This window comes from Emydura macquarii, unplaced genomic scaffold (genome assembly GCF_026122565.2).
Source record: "Emydura macquarii macquarii isolate MOO-44397 ecotype Brisbane River unplaced genomic scaffold, CSIRO-AGI_Emac_v2 contig_2473, whole genome shotgun sequence".
NCBI lineage: Eukaryota > Metazoa > Chordata > Testudines > Chelidae > Emydura > Emydura macquarii.
This window is the reverse complement of record NW_027132610.1, coordinates 13031746-13049799: the sequence shown is the minus strand read 5'-3', so window position 1 is coordinate 13049799 and position 18054 is coordinate 13031746. Positions and strand designations below refer to the sequence as shown.

The 18054-nt window shown below is 39.0% G+C and overlaps 1 protein-coding gene across 9 annotated transcripts in view; it reads right to left on the bottom strand.

Annotated features, from left to right (window-relative positions):
• NBEA (neurobeachin) overlaps positions 1-18054 on the bottom strand; it is a 748678-nt gene that overhangs the window by 575238 nt on the left and 155386 nt on the right. For all 9 annotated transcript variants that reach the window (XM_067562991.1, XM_067562985.1, XM_067562986.1 and 6 more), the window contains exon 8: positions 927-1073. In XM_067562991.1, the coding sequence (XP_067419092.1) occupies positions 927-1073 (147 nt within the window). The remainder of the gene's footprint in view (positions 1-926; positions 1074-18054) is intronic.

Genomic DNA, 18054 nt, shown 5'->3' with positions numbered 1-18054 from the left:
TTACAGTATCATTTTCCAAATGTCATCTCAAATTTTAATGGAATTTAAATGTATTACTCTATTTTAATCTGTTCATTTAAAGAAGAAATTATATATTTTGCACGTACATAGCACTTGACTTCTATGGAACTCAAAGTGCTTAAAAACAATACTGCAAGTTTTACCATTTTACAAATGGGGAAACTGAGGCTCAAAAAGATTGACACCATATCACCAAAGAGTCCCAGCAGAGTCTGGAATAGAATCCAGCTCTGTCTCCCATCCTCATGCTTTAACTGCTGCAGTCAGACAAACCAGCTTCGCAAGCTTAAGCAAAATATTTATCTTGTTCTTCTCCTTAAAATAATACTATTTACAGTTTCCATAGAAAACAACAGATACTGCTTTTATCGGAGAACAAAGTAACATATGCACAATCAATTTGCCAAAAACATTAGCATGATGGCACTAGCACAAGCTTGAAAAATCAAAGGACCACTTATATTTCAACTGCAGAACCCATCTGCATTTGCACTTCCTAATGCAAAGTAGATGGTTACATTCTGATCAGTCTTGATCTATGCTACCTCTCTGAAATTGGGTACAAATAACAAAAAGGCGTGATCTCTCTTTTTTAGTGTAGAACATTAATTGAAATTTTGCATTATTTCTTTGTAACACAAACACATACAATACACTCAAGAGTGCTTCAAAGGAAAACAAAATTTAGTGAATCTTCCAAAAACCTGATTGAATTTCTGATTGGTAAAGAAGTTTTGAAAGAAACAGATGTGGTTTATATTTCACTGAGAACATTTCATAAAACTCTTCTCAAGCAATCCCAAAAAAGGTGCAATTCAAACAAAATCTCTGGCTTAAACAATAATTCATTGGGTTTCTAACTGGAAAACTATTTTTGATATTTGCAAAATAAATTAAGTTATTACCTTATATCCAGGGCCTAACTGATGTATTGCAAATATTTGTGCTGGGTTGAGTGCTTCAGTGAACACATATACTGCTCCAAGTTGACCACAAAACACTCTATTTGCATCAGCTGTCTCTGAAGATCCAAGAAAACATTTATCATAGCTCTGTATTAAAAAAAGAAGAAACTTTAATTTAAAATACACCATGGATACTCAAAGAAACAGTCCTTACATATAGCTGTTAAAGGTAAAAAGATGGGATGTTGATATTAGAACAGAATAAGCTAATCATTAAAGTAATTAATGAACAACCTGCTTCCTTGTTTATTTTTACCAACAAAACAAACTAGTTTATTATTGAATAAAGTAATATCAAGAAAAGAAAAAAATAACTTTAATTAGTATAACCTCCTCTGGATCTGGTTGTTCCTGCTATATTACTCTAGCCCAAAGGAGACTCTTCCCTAGAATACAGCAGCAATGGCTACATAGACTGAGGACTAAATTTCCCAGATTGCCTAGAGTTCAGGGCAGAGATTGAACAAGTTGGATGCTACTACAAGAACCATTCATAAACCCGAACTCAGAGAAAAAGGGTTTGGTTTTTACTTTTGGTTTTGGCTGCTGTTGGAGCAGACCAAAGAGAGACATCACAGCCTGGAAGGTCCCCATTAAACTACTCATTCTTACCCAAATGGAAACTTTCAACTCTGTTGGTGGTTACTGGATTGTTAAAGGGTGTCAATCCATCAAAGACCAACTACCCAGGAGGCTGAGGAGCAATTCCAGGTCAGGCTACCAAAAGCCAACCTAATTCTCCATTGGACTCGAGACCAGTGAGTCTCAGGATGATACAACCCTTTTAGAATAGAATCCCACATTTATTTTGCTTGTGAGTTTTAAGAGAGCCAGCAATTACAGTGCTGCATAACCCAGTAAAGAACCGATTCTCAACTCACTATCTGTCTATGGAGGCTTCAGGCCCAATGTAAATGTTGGGAGTAGTAGGGTTTAAGGTATTGTTGCTATTTTATTATTCTAGTTACTTACTTTTCTTATCCCCTGTACCTAATGAAATTCCATCTGTTGTTGTATTGCTACTTTGGGAATTGTGATAATTATTTTATTTTTTGCATATTGGACTACACTTCTCATATATTATTTGGTTGTAAACATTTTTCCTAAGGGACAGCCTTGCTTGTGTTCCAGGCACTACAAATACCAAAATATGTGAACACTACACATTATAACATGGAAATGAAAGGGGGGGGGGGTCTTCAGCGGCCTTGATTTTCAGTAACTGCATGGATAGGAAGTATATCTGAGCAACCTTCACTCTAAGGGTTTGTTCACACTTACCTGGAAATTTGGCAGCAGTTATGCAAAGTACGCAGAGTAGTTTGACGTCGACTGCTTCTGCGCGCTGTTCACATTGCACTGAGCCGACGGGAAAAGCATTCCCGTCGGCTCAGTGCTACGCTAGTTGAGGAGATGGACTTATTAAGTCGACTCCCTCATCGATTGAGCGGGTCTCACTGACCGCTCAATCGATCATGAAAGATCAATCTGGCGGCGGTGTAAACACAGCCTAAGTTAGTGACATTTTTTGTGCAGGCACTCCCTTCTTTTCAATTTGCAACAAGAAGTTTAATTGGGCTGCAAGACAGTAGTACTGCTGTAATACGTTATGAGGCCCACCACTGAAGACAGACCAGCACAGTGAGGACTCCCTTTATACTGTTTGTGTGGAAGATATGGGGATTGCAGAGCAGGAAAATAGCAAAGGAAGGACAAGCAATAACCACTTTATTCTTGTGCTTCCATCTTTTCTATATTTGTTCCTGCGTATGGTACTTATAAGGTCCCCATTACTGCAGTATCTGAGCCCCTCACGATCTTTAAGGTATTATTCTCATGATGTCCCTGTGAAGTAGGGAAGTGCTTTTATTCCAATTTTGCAGATAAAAATCAGAGAGAGAATAAGTGACTTACCCAAGGCCACACAGGAAGTCTGTAGTAGAGCAGGGACTTGAACCCTAGCCTCCCACATCCCAGACTAGTGCCCTAGTCACTGGACCAGACTTCCTTTCCTGCCCCACCACTAAAACCCTCAGACCTGACCACAACTCCCCTTCAGGCTTCTCCTTCGATCTCTGTCATACTTCCTCTTCCTTCCCTCCTGAAGGATTTGCTTGATGACCCTAGACCTTGTGCAACCTTTCCCCATGCTTCTGCACACCCTACATCCCTTATACTTGCCTTCACATTCTACATTTAAAATGTTTTTCTTTAGGTTGTTTATTTTACTAAGTCTTTTACAAGAAGAAAAAAAATGAACTTAAAAGAAAAAAGCATTTTAAATGTGGTATGGGACTGGGAACTGTGGGGAATGGAGGGTGTGCAGCAGCATGGAGAAAGGGAAGGCAGGGCAGCATAGCTGAAGAGGGGTATGGCTATGGCACAATTGTGCTTGCAAGACTACTACTATTCACTGCTTCCTTGCCCCACATCCAAGTTACTTAACAGCGACAGGAACATGGAAGAAGTTACTTTGCCAGGCAAACTGGCAAAGATGTTGAGCTTGTAACCCACAGTAGAAAACCATCTTTTCCACCTTGCAAATCTCCTTCCAAAGGAAATCTGAAGGACCTAGCAAGGTCTGTTGAACTGCAACATCCACTGGTCTGGACAAGTATGCAGGGAGCTACAGCCAGGGGATATCATGGACTCTTGCCAATCAGGAGGAAGGCTGAGCATAGGATATCAGCTAGTGAGATGAGCCTGTAATCTTGGCTTCATCTTTGACCCACACATCCAGGCCCTGTCTACATCTTCCTGTGCAATGTCTCCAAGATCCAACTTTTCCACTCAGTTCACACTGTCAAAACTCTTATCCAAGGCCTGATCATGTCTCATCCTGATTACTGTAAACTCCTCCTCTAAGGCCTTGAAACCTGAAACCTAATCCCATCTCAAATCCATTCAAAACAGTACTATTAAAAGCAACTTTTGGCTCATCACTCTGTCATCCTCTCTTTAAATCCCTCTTTTAGCCCTCCCCTTTACAAATTACTTGCCTTACTTATGAAGCTATTCACATCCCCACACTACCTACCTGACCTGTTGTTGTACTGCAACCTCAAGATGTCTTATGACAATCTCAAGTGCCCCATTCTCCAATTCTCCAGCAAACACTTTCCGGTTTCCTCCCATGCAATCCCTTACAAGTGAACAAAGCTCTCAGCTAACCATCTGTAAAGCCCTCATCTTGTTCTCCATACAGGAAAATGCAAATTCATAATTGCTTGGCAATTACTCACTAGGGATGTAAAAATTAGTTTAATTTAAAATCCGTTTAAACGTTCTAAAAATAGAACGTTTAAACGGTTAAATGCTAGGGTAAGGGGAGCCTCCTGGGCAGCACTCATTCGCGGGGAGTTGAGCCGAGCCCAGGTACAGCTCACCCCCTTCACCGCCGCTCACCAAGCCCAGCTGTGGCTCGCTCCCACCCCCACACCGGGCTCTGCACTGCTTGCTGGGAGCTGAGCCCAGCTGCAGCTCACCCCCGCTGCTCACTGGGAGGCGAGCCCAGTTGCGGCTTGCCTCCCTCATGGGCACCTCTCCGCCGGGAGCCAAGCCAAGCCCAGCTGTGCCTACCCACCACACGTTGAGCTCTGTGCTTCCCTGCCAGCTGCTCCGGCTGGCGAGGAACCAGCTCAGCTGCCACTCCCCTTCTCACCCCAGTTTAAATGCTAAACAACAGATTACCTTTCAAACGATTAACCTTTTACATCCCTACTATTGACCAGCTAAGAACTGTATACATTCTATTACATTTCTTGTCTCATCTCCCCATTCCTACTCTACTTTTTTATCTCAAGCACCTACTATGTTTAGTCTTTTAGAACATGAGATCTTTGGGTAAGGGACTATCATTTATTATATTTTGACAGAGTTTATTAATTTCATTTTTGGAGGGTTATTTTGAGCTATTTTTGAATTATGTGGTTGTCCAAAAATTATGGTAGTATATATTGTATTTAGAAATCTCTTTGTAATGTTACTTAGGTTTGCTTTAACATAATACTATTTCAAACAGAACTATTTTAAAGCATACTAGAAAATCTTTAGAGCATACCAGCAGGGTCTACACAGAGCAATTAATGTGCAACACAAACACTAATGCACTTTAGAAATCACACCCCCTCAATCCACATTACTGCTCCATGTAGACAAATTCCATTTCCAATGTTTTCTGGTGTTTACTGGTTAAACACCATTTAATCTTTTTTTTTTTTTTTATTACTGGTATTTTATCAGAGTTTAGTGATTAAAACCAGAAGCATCTAACACGATGGGGCCAAAACTTGGCTGTGTCCTTTAGGTGATACCACAATACACGCATTTTTATTTAACAGGGTGGATATAAATAATTGTTTTTCAAATTAAAAAAAAAATTGTATTTACATTGTATTTTTTATTTCAAATCAAATATTGGATTATTTTTTTAAAAACTATTTAAAATTCAATATAAAATTATGATAACATGTTGAGGCCTAAAATTACTGTATAATGTATTACAATCACTTAAATTTAAAAAATTAATATTCAAGTGGCATGTTTGCTGATGAAGTTTTAAAGAAAGTTGAACTACTGAACTAGTGCAAGTCACCGGCTAAGTGCCTGGAACCAGAGTTCGCTGAAGTGCTAAATCAGCTTTCAATAGCAGTAGCTTCTTCTGCAGCTGCAGAGACAATATTTTTTCATTTCCACTTATTCAGCTAGTTCAGATCAATGACTAGTTCATTCAAAGCTGAGAAACTGACCAATAGTTGAAAAAAGCTGTAAAAGGAAAACAGACTTTCCTATCTATGAGTAAAAACTAGGTATGAGAGATTGAGAACTACTAACTCAAAAAATCTTGAAGGACATGCCGACCAGAAAATTAGTTCAACTCACTAACTAAAGATAATACTTCCTTTGTTTAATGAATCAATTAGTTTTAAATGTAAAACTTGTTTTGCTACCTAAGAAAAAAGTATCCAGTACATTTACGGTAGTTTTATTTAAATAAAAAGAATTTTAAAATGTTTTTTTCCTCCTGTGTTTTTAACTGAATTCTAATTTCCATCCAAATGCAGGTTGAAACAAATGAGAAAAAAAATGATTATCTAGTAAGAAAGAAAATAGTTTAATATAATGTAAAAATGAAGAATCTGAATAAGTGCATGTTAAGCTATGTAATGGTTTGAATAAACCTATCTAGATATAGTGTATCACCCTGGTTAGCAGAAAGATGTACCAAATGTAGTGTAAATGATATATTTAATTGCAAATCAATATATATTCATCGTTACCAACCAGTGATAATCAATCTCTCTTTAGGAAAATAACAAATATACAAATGCAAAGCAAGAATAAAATCAGTGATTTAAATCAATCCGCCCTGTTTAACCAATTAATTAATTAATGAGTTGGAGCCAAAGATCTTATGTTATCAAAACAGAAGTGGGCTGTGAAGAACCAAGGTACCAGCCCCTTCCATAGCAAAAGTACAGCAGTTGTGGTGAAGAAGCCTAACATTTGTGTATTTTAAAGTTTCCCCCAATAGTTTTTCAAATAACTTTTGATTAAGGCCGAAGCACTGTGATGTGCGGAAACTGGTTGTTCTCCAGACTCTCAATCCTACCTCATTCAAACTATTATATTCTGATGATAGTTCCTCCATAACAAATAAGAACTAGAAAGGGCTAACCTAAAAAAATTGAAAAACAAAATATTGCAACTTTTCCACTTCCATCTGTCTTTTTGCATCTCAGTCTTGTTTTATGCTCTTGATGCAGTTGCTAAAACTTGAAATGACCTACTTGTAAGCTCTAGGTTGCCAACAGCTGAAATTCACAAGATTGCCTCTATTCAAAATGACATCAAAAGGTCAATATTTATGCATGAAATCTAGCTAGAACTCACAACAACTTGGTTCGAACCCAAAACCTTACGCTTGAATCAATTTCAAATCCAAGCCCCTACCTTTAACTTAAAGATCCAGATCTGGAAACAGCCTCCTGATATTTCATCCTCACCATCATTATTACATTATTTATTATATAGTTGTCGTGAGGAACCCCAATGAAAGGTCAGGGCCCCATCGTATTAAGCACTGTACCTTCAATATGATAACCTTGAATGGGAGCTCTCTTTTTGGAGATTTACATTTTCAGAACAATATTTAATCCAGAAAATAAAAAACTGGTTTCTTACCTTACAGTGAGGGATGTTCTTACTGTTTATATATATTCCACTTATAGTATTGCTCACCCCCTAGCATTGGAGATAAGAACTTTTTTCTTGCTAGCAGTCATGTATGCATCTACACAAGCTTAAAGAATCCTCCCAAACCCCCTCTGCCTGGAGGGCATACAGACTAGTTGCCACTCAGTTCCTTCACCACCCAAAATCTTGCAACAATGTCAGTTGGAAGGAGGGCAGGTCATGACATGACATTTACGGCTTGTCTACATAAATCATTAGTTTGTAACAAGCTGAGGTCTGAATCTACCCATCAGTAGCCTGCCACAAACTAACTGCCTATGCGGGCCTTGCTGATGCGTATTAACGGTTTGCTAATGCTTTTGATCTAGTCCTCTTTGAAATGGGACTAATCACAGAACATTTACCAACTATTAATGTGCGTCAGGAGGGTTCACACAGACAGCGGCCTATTGCTGCGTAAGTTCACACCCCAGCTTGCTGTGAACTAAAGTTCCTGTAGAGAAACCCACAGACAACACAACATATCTCAAAAGAACATCAGTTACTATAAGGTAAATAAACTCTTTTACTTCATCCAGTGGTTGTCTATGTCTTCCTCTCTTGGAGACTGAAAAGTAGTTGACAGATGGAGGTGGGTATTGAAGTCTTACATGAAGACAGATCTAAGTATTATTCTATCAAAGGCTTCATCTTTTTGAGTTGCCTGTCCAATTACATAATGTTTTTTGAAAGTAAGAACAGAAGCCCATGTGGCTTCCTTACACATTTCTAAAACTGAGACATTATTAAAGGAAGCTAGAGAAGCATCTTGGGCTTTTGTACAAGGAGCCCTCACTATTAACGTTGGATCTTGACCTACTAACAGATATCACAATTTCATGTGTCTTGAAAATCAATTTGAAAGCTTCTGAGAAGAAACTGGTTTACCTTTAACTCTCTTGGTATATGCCACAATAATTTGGAAGTGTGCCTAAAAGATTTAGTTCAATTTAGGTAAAAGGCTAAAACTCTAGCTACATCTAAAGAATGCAGAGTCTTTTCCATTCTACTAGCGTGAGGTTTTGGACAAAATATTGTTAAGTTAATTGACTGGTTAACATTAAATTCAGACAAAATCTTAGGCAGGAAACTCATGAGGCCGAAATAAAATCTTACCCATAACAATTGTATATGGAGTACCTGACATTAAAGTATTAATTTCGCCCACTCTATGTACAGAAGTAATTGCTACTAAAATATTGTTTTCACTGACTGAAGACTTAATGGACAGTTAACTAAAAACCCAAACAAAGTTTTCATTAAGCTAGACAATACAACATTCAGATCTCATGGAGCACATGGATCCTTTATTGGTGGAAATACTTTAACCAGATCCTTAAAGAATCTTTTAGAAATAGGATGAGAAAATATATTAAAACCATCATCTTAGGATGTTATGCAGATACTGAAGTTTTAATGGAAATAACTGACAATCTAGAGCAGTGATCTTCACTATTTTTCAAGCGCGGGCCACTTTGGCAAAAAACCTTTAATGTGAGAGCCACATCAACTACTAAATTAACAAATTAACCTCATGGCCTTATCATGGCCACTACTTTTTCCAGCCGCCTCATTTTCTGTAGTAGTTATAGATGTTTTGTTTGTTTCATTAATATCCACAGTTATGTTCTTATCTGCTTTTTCTCCTATTTCACTTTCCGATTTTCTCTTCAACGGAATTAAGAATCTATCCATTCTTTCCAGTAACTCATTGAGGCCAAAAAATAATATACGACACAAACAGTTGAACACTAAGTTCTCTGTTGGTTGCTATGGTAATATTATGGTTATTATACAAGATGTATTTATTGGTGCACATCGTACCATGTGGTCAATGTGATGTGTAAAGAAGGCGGACTTTGATAGGCTCAGTACATATTCTGTTAAAAATAAAATAAATTGGAATATAAACAATTAGTGAGGGAGCCGCACTTACGGTCAACGGGAGACACCACTGGCTCCCGGGCCTTGCAATGAAGAACGCTGATCTAGAGAATTTTAAGAACAGGGTTCTCTGAGTTTGATCAAGCAGCAAGCATCCAGGCTCTCAAGTGTAGGGATGCCAAGATGATGATTTGTCCCTTGTTCTGTGATATCAAGCCAGGAATCAGAGGAAGGGTGATCAGTGTCTGTATCAACAACCCCATTGGCGCAATGAGATTTATAGAAACTGATTCTTTATTGAGTTTAGCCGAAGCGCTTGGAATCAACTTACTGGACGGTGAGCATAATGAAGGCCTACAGACCAGGAAATCATGAACACATCAGCTGTAGAACCTGGACTGATCCCTGCCTTTGAGAAACACCTCTGACACCTTTTGGTGAGGTTTGTGGCAAACAGTTCCACATGAGGTCAACTTTATTTCTGGATTATAATGAGTGCCTCAGTTCTCTTCTAAGACTATTCATAGTCTGTTGGAAACAGTCTGTTTTTCTTAGCTGGTTGGTACAAATGTTCAGAAGACCTAACGATGAGCTGCTTTCAGGGACACTTGATGTTGTATACACCATTTGAAAAGAATTTGCGCTTCTTGACATAAGGGTGTGAATCTTTCCCCTCCTTGTTTTTTTAAAGTAAAATATGGCAGAAGAATTGTCTGTCATGACTTGAATAACTTTGCCATGGGTCAAATGAAGAAAGAATATACAGACCATGTGAATTGTTCCAAATTCCAACACATTTATATGTCTCTCTTTCTGAGACCATAATACTTAAGTCTAATCATGTTCAATATATATGAGTCAGCAGTGTGCCCTGGTTGCCAAGAAGGCTAATAGCATATTGGGCTGCATTAATAGGAGCATCGCCAGCAGATCGCGGGAAGTGATTATTCCCCTCTATTCAGCATTGGTGAGGCCGCATTTGGAGTATTGTGTACAGTTTTGGTCCCCCTACTACAAAAAGGATGTGGAGAAGTTGGAGAGAGTCCAGAGGAGGGCAACAAAAATGTTTAGGGGGCTGGAACACAAGACTTATGAGGAGAGGCTGAGGGAACTAGGCTTGTTTTAGTCTGCAGAAGAGAAGAATGAGTGGGGATTTGATAGCCTTTAACTACCTGAAAGGGGGTTCCAGGAAGGATGGAGCTAGGCTGTTCTCAGTGGTGGCAGATGACAGAACAAGGAGGAATGGTCTCAAGTTGCAGTGGGGGAGGCCTAGGTTGGACATTAGGAAAAAGTTTTTCACTAGGAGGGTGGTGAAGCACTGGAATGGGTTACCTAGGAAGGTTTTTAAGCTGCGGCTTGACAAAGCCCTGACTGGTATTATTTAGCTGAGGTTAGTCCTGGTTAGTCCTACTTTGAGCAGGGGGTTGGACTAGATGATCTCCTGAGGTCCTTTCCAACTCTATGATTCTATATCATATTGTGTCTCAAAATAAGAAGATTGCAGTGGTTGAAAGGGTTGCTGTGACCCAGGGACACCTGGGTGCCAACTAGCAGAGGATCAATGGGGGAGCCTAGGGTTTTACAGGGAACTCTCGGTCGAATAACTGCATAATAGTACACTAAAGAATGGCATGTGAAATGTCTACTGAAAACCAGTAGCTCACTGGTCATCAATCACTGCAAAATGTATGTATGAATAATATTTAAGGAGTTATATATCCATACTGAAAATTATGTTTCTTAAGGTCTTGGAGTAAAGGCTGGTCACCAGGAGGTAACTGACTCCCATCTCCATGTCTGGCCATTTGTGTACTTTATGCCTCTCAAGCTATGCCTAAATTGCATATTGAGCTGGATGCAATTTAAGAGATTGTGAACTCTACAAGGGAGGAAATCTACAGGAAGAAACAAATAGCAGGGGGTGTCCTGATTATGAATAAAGACAAATGATTGGTCTGGTATGTCTTGTGGTGCAAAGAAACAGAATTCTTCATTTAAGAGGCAAACTGACAGATGTTGTTCTTGTGAAAGATGGGTCACAGCTAGACTGGCTGAAAAGCTTTGCAAGGATTTTGGGTGAGAAGTATTCTACAAGACGTAAGTATCTTGTTAATTAAGTCTAGGCTCTAGAATGCAGGTTATGATTTTATTGTATATGTAACCATTTGTTTCCAGTACTTCTAGTTGCTATTACATGAATCTTCATGTTTTGTTAAATAAACGTAGACAAGTTTATAGTGAAATCTGGTATAAGTGCTAAGTCATAATCTGAGATGAAACTGGTAAATTGTAGTGCGCTGTTTCTTGGGAAGCAGCAAATCTGTGAGTGCCCAGTGGACCAATGACTGGACACCTCAGGGAGAGTGCAGAAGACTCGAGGGTTGGGGTGTGCCAATTGCTAACCTGTGGAGCGACAGTGGAACCTTTTAGGCCTAGAAAGGAGTGCTTGTGTTGCCCATCACCAGTGGAGTTGGGGAGCTGACCCACAGCAGGCACAAAGATTCCTCATGCTAAAGGCAGGTGATATCAAGGTTCCTCACAACCTTGGGCACCTCTGGGAAGCATCATAGTAGTCTGTAATTAGGCTGTCTACTGTCTGTTTCTAGTTTGTGGAGTATAAATTCAGAGTGTCTTTTAAGACAGCTCTTGAAACTTTCACAGTGTGCAATGAATCATCAGTCTTAGATCTGTATACATTTATTCCTTCAAAAGATAATTCTTCTATTGTATTCTGAACATCAAGTGGGAAACCAGAGGACTGAAGCCATGAGGCTCTTGTCATGACTATCACCAATGCAACTGAACAGGCAGCCATGTCAGCTGCACCTGTAGCTGTTTGTAAAGTAATCCTGAAAATTAAAAGTCCTTCATCAACAATATTCTGCATTTCTTCTTGCCAACTGTTTTTGGCCAAAAGACAATCATCTCTAGATAGAAGAGCATGATAATTACAAATACCCATTTGGAGTGTAGTAATGGAATACCTCTTTCTACCTCAAAAGATTAAGCCATGTAGTGTATGACTATACTGGGGGGCTGTTTTATTTGCGGTGCAAATGTTTTGGCTCAGGCTGGAGCCCAGACTCAGGGATACATTGATGAGAGAGGGTCCCACAACCCAGGCTGCAGCCCACACCCGAACATCTATGCCCCACAAGCTCAAATCAGCTGACAGGCCAATCATAGATTTTTAATTACGGTATAGACACACCCACAGGCTCCCTGTTCTTGGCAGTCATTTTATAAGGTGCTGCTTTGTGTGCTCTGGAGCAGCAGTGACCAAAGACTTGGATGATGGAGGGGTATAAAATATTTTTAAGTTCTTAGCGGGAATTTGATATGTCTTATCTTTCTTTGATGTAGCTGCAATCATTGGTGGGATTAGCTATAAAGTTTGTGCCAGTTCCAGTAACCAGTCATTTATGGATATGGCTATTCTGTCTGGAGCAAAAGATTGTAAAATATCTAAAAGCTTATGATATTTGTCAGAAACCGTCTCAACTGTTTTTTCCACAGCTGCAGCAATCTTCTTGAAAAAGTATATGATCATCCCGAGACAAGGAAGAAGTTGCTGTTACCCCTTCAGGTAAGGAAGAGGCTATGAAATATTTACAGGAGGTTGCTTTGATCAACCTAATTTTTCCTCACATAAAAACTGCTGATGTAGCACAGGTGATGCATAAGGTTGTTCATCAGGAAGAAGCATGAGAATATTCATAATCCTTCTAAGAAGCCTTCTGAGATCTGGTTTTAGAATGAAGCTTTGGTGAAAGATAAGCAGGTGAGTAAGAAGATCCATCCAAAATTTGCCTCAAAAGTCAATAATGCACATTCTTCTGAATAAGGATGATCAGATCTTTGAGGTGTCTTCATTAAATGAGTACCAGATCCTGCAGTCAGATGTACAACAGATGACACCAAAGATTCACAGTTAAACAGTACTGATAATGGAATGTCAGCATGAACCACCAGAGGTGATTCTAATCAGATACTACTAAATCTGATGATATGAATGAAGGAGCTGAAATAATTGGTACCAGTTCTGGACTTGTATGGAGTACTGATGAGAAAGGCATCATCTTAGACCTTAGATGGTGCCTTTGCATTCAGTACTGAATCATTGCATACTGATGGAGCACCTACAGAGTAGAAGGTACAGAAGCCTTCAGAAGCAGTACTGAAGTCTTAGAATGTCCAGAGAGCTCTCTCGTTAATGGTACAAAACTCTCAGAAATATGCCTCAAGGCTTCTGCGGACACTTTTGTATGCTATGAAGTCCTTTCCAATACAGCAGCTTGAGGTAATTTTGCCTTTTTCTTTGAAGGATCAAGAAAATGAAATGTGTCCCTTCTCAGCCCAAGATCTTTTAACTGCTGCAGGAGCACTATTTTTAGAGTGAACACTGAAGACAGACTGATCTAATTCACCGGGATCTGATTCACATTTCTTGCATCTGTCCAGGAGATATATCCTGAGTTTAATTTCCTTGTTCTTCTCAGATCACTTGCCAAAAGAAGAGTAGATAGCACATTTACTAGAAATATACCCCTCCCCTAGACAATAAAAACACTTTTCATGAGTGTGTCTGACCAGCATAGCAACTCTATAAGAAAGGCAGGTTTTAGAACCAGGAGATTTAGGAGCCAACAGAGCTGCCTATCACCAGGACCTAACAATGTTAAAGCTATCTGAAAATACTAATTAACACTAAAATACTAACAAAGAACTAATCTCAAGATGACTAAAACAACATATTTAAAACAGACTAAACTACCTGAGTTTAAAACACAAATACCTTCATGGACTGATAACATGTTGTCTTATGCCTACTGAAATTAAAATTGTTAGTCTTTAAAGTGCTACAGAACTCAAGTTGTTTTTGCTGTATACAGACTAACACGGCTACCCCTATGAAATGTTCTGTCTGTAGCCTAAAACTGCATTTGATTGAACTGAGTGGCAGTTGGTCCATACTGCCCTTTGATGCCCTAGGAGCATCAGCTAGACTAGACAGGCATTCCATGAGGATCTGGGGACTAACAAGGGACAGGAAGCAAGAAAAAGGTTCTGATTTCTGGCAATAGCAGGCACATAATTCCATGAGTTGGTGACCACCACTTGAAGAAATGATATTTTTATTCAGCTAATTCTACTTCCAGAGTTTCCCTCTCGTCCTATTCTCAAAGTGGTTTTTTGAACATTCACTTCCCATTTTTTACACTGCTCAAAAAGCTGATACCAAATTAGGAAGGAGGGGTTTATTAGTTTGTGTTTACATGGAGTCTAATTGGTTTTAACTATATCAAGTTTCTTTAAAATGCATTATTCCCTCAATTAGATTATCTCCTTTTCTCAACAGCTCTGTTGTTGGGACTTCTGTTTGTTTTTTAGAATACAAGCAGCTTACAAAGCAATATTTCCTCTTGTGCGCATTAAGATTCAAAATCATGAGTAAAAACGAATTTATTTCAGGAAAGAACATTTCATTTACAAATTCTATAAAGACTATCTTTAACACAACTTGAGAATCACCAATTAGCAGAAGTTGTGGCACTATATTTACATTCTAATCATAAAGAGATAGATGTTTGATCACGTCATCCAATTAGAGATACACAGCTGGATTTAATAATAGAAAGGAGAAGACCATTCTGGAAAACAGATTTGATTAAAAGACCTCTTACATTTGGATTCATACCATTCATTAACATGTTCTGAAATCTATGCAGATTAAGAAAAAGAACTGTTAACACATTTGCCAAGAAGAGCTATAAAGAACTGAACATCTTGAACAAGAAAATGTTTGTGTATAATTAAAAATTTTAGCTCAGTGGGAAATACATTCTAGAAATCTTATGTTTTATGCATCTTTTCATCCATGAACAATTATCTATGTACAGTAATACTTTATTATTTAAGGCAATAAGTACTGCCCGCCATTTGGAAAGAGGATTCCTTTTATGCTGCTAGCTATTGCTATATGCTATTGCTCCCGTTCTGATTAAGAAGCATGTTCTCTCAAAAGTGGGTGATCAGAAGGATCTTTGCAGGAAAAAAAATATAGTAAAGGAGAGTTGGAACAGCGGATTTCTCAAAATCCAAGACCCTTCTCAAAATCTGCTGGTGAAGGTAGCTTAAGGTATTTATATCTGAATCCTTCCCTCACAGTCAGAAGTTACTTAGGCCAGGGCATGAATAAGGCTCTGCCATCTCTGGAGGAGCCAGTGGGGCAGGTGGTGGGGTATGAAAGGAGCCACTGTGCCAAACAGAGGAGCGGGGGAAAGGGAAGGTGATGGCATAGAGGAAAGAAGCTGAAGAGGTGACAGTGGAACTGGTTGCACAGTGAGTGGAATGGAGACTAAGCTGCAGGGTGGGCTGCACAGGGGTAGGGCAGTGACTCTCTTACACAGAGTCTGGAGAGGTACGGCGGACAATCCTGTCCTCCACATTCTGCTATGTATCACTCCCCCAAAATTCTTCCTGCCCTATCTGTTCTGTAGAGCCACTGCAAGTAATATTTTTAAAAGAAATATTGAGGATTAATGGTCATTTTTCCCATTATTTTTCATAGCTGAAAGTTTATCAGAAGATACCTAAGCACAAAATTTTGAGAAACTCAAAAATAATTGTCCTCTATCAAAATGGCGACTGTGTCCAATTGTTCCCAATGAAAGTAAACTCCCTATCAGAGAAGCTGGTACCCTATATGATGTCAGGAAGTGAAAAGGAGCTCTATGAGGAAGATATGTATTGAAGCAATAATCATCTTTGCTTAGGGCAGCCTGTTCTCAGTCGCACTGAACAATGTGAGATGGCAGTAAATTTTGAAAGAGGGCAATTCTTCATGGAATTCTCTGTAGTAGAATATTATTCCTCAGCCTCTGCTGAAGCAGATTCTTTCAGTTATGAAGAACAGCAGTAAACAGCTACCATAAATCTTAAATATCTTCAAATGTAGCCTGTATACAAGATGCCAATGAATTAATAAAGGCTACATCTACCCTACAAGCTAGGGGCATGATTCCTCTATTTGTGTGGCCTACTTGCGCTTGCTTGATGAGAACTAGAGTGGAGTATAAAGAGCAGAACAGGAGGAGGCATGACTGAGCCATGCCGAATACATACCTACTGGTTTCAGGAGGGTTTGTACTTAGCTCAGCTGTGATGCCACTGTCACTACCTTTGCTACTGCAGCTACACTGCTATTTATACTCACGCAAGCTCTTATCGTGTACAAGCATGTGTACATGAACAGGGGAATCACATACTTTGAATCCCATATAGATTATGTCTGCACAATGAGCAATCAGGAAAAATAGGCAAATGAATGACAGACTCAGAGATAGATATAAGTGGCAGGCCTCAACTTTATTAATTTAACATCACTTAAGGAAGGGTCGCTATACGCCCACCCCCGCTCTTACATACCTGGCATTTACCAGGGTTCAGAGTGGGTTACTGGGCTCCTATCATATAATCAAGAACTCGGAATAAACACTCCATGAAAAGTGGGAGGAGAGGGTAGAGAGTATCAAGGGGGGAAACTCACAAAGATTTCAGGTATCCCCTTTTCCTACAGGCACATGGCCCACCAACAAAATCCCAGCTTTCATTTCCCCATGTGAGCTGGCCCTTTTATCTTTTTCCCCACTGGACACAAGTCACAAATTGCAACGAGTTAAACAGTCTTATCTTACCTAATCATAAATTTTCAAGTCCTATTTCCTTTCAACCTAACTATGCCGCCATGAAATTATGAGGCAGGCAAAAAAACAATAGCAGACTTTGGCCATTTTGGCCCAACGGACCAAATAAGCAGTGAGTCAGACCCGCAGCTTCCTGAAAAACACAGCTCTTGTACTACAACTAAGAGGAGCAAGGGATAGACAACTGAAGAGAGCATGAGGCCTTTGAAAACCCCATGATGAGTTTAAATAGATCAGGAGAAGGTGAGGGGGAACATGAGAACCAACTGGCCCAGCCAGTGGGAGGTAGAGGATATTAGGAGGAGAAGGGGCCTGGATGCTGCCTTACCCAAGTATGCAGTCTCACCTCCCCTTCACTTCCAGATGCTGTCTCACTGCTGCCAGTTCAATCAACCATCCTTCCCATTTAGAAGGGGATGAAATATGTTGCCATATTTCTTAAAGGACCTATTTTAAAATTGATTTTAACTCAAACCAATTATAAGATTTACTATTAAATTCACATTTATTTCATTCAGCACCCAAAGAATAGAGCTATGATTTTGTGGAGGATATGTTGCATTTTACATACACAACAAAAAAGTTGAATCCCTGGCTTTAACACAAAAAACTCAATATGCTTAACTGTGGTGCCACAACTGGCACCTCATTAATATCACACCAACTAATATTAGGCATGAATGACAGTCTCAGCATTAAGAAACAGGTTTCAGACTAGAGAGATGTGAATTTCTGGAACTGCCACACACCTCCTAAGGTGACCAAAGGCATGTAATTAAACTTCTATTTGCCTCAGTTTTCCACCTCTAAAATCAGGATAATTTATTCTTTAAAACTGATTAAAAACATTTCAGTCTGGATGGAACACAATACTAGAACTCCAGATATACAACAAATATGCACTAATGTTCAATATGGAAGGTATGTGTGGTAACTTGGTTGAATTAGACAACATTTTTTGTTACTCATATGTTTAGATTGAATTTAGGCTATTTCATGAAAACCTATATTCTAAAATTCACATCCCACAGGTAAAAAGATAATTTCCAATCCATTGTATTATCCAGGGTCGGTATATATTATCATAAATTAAAATAGATTCTATAATCTGAAAGTATTTTGAAGTCTGTGTATTTCGTATCAATCTCTCTTCAAAGTAGTTGCAACATAAGGTATTATATGCTGATAAAGAATAAAAGCAATAAATCTAACCCTAGAGAGATGATCTATTAAAATATATAACT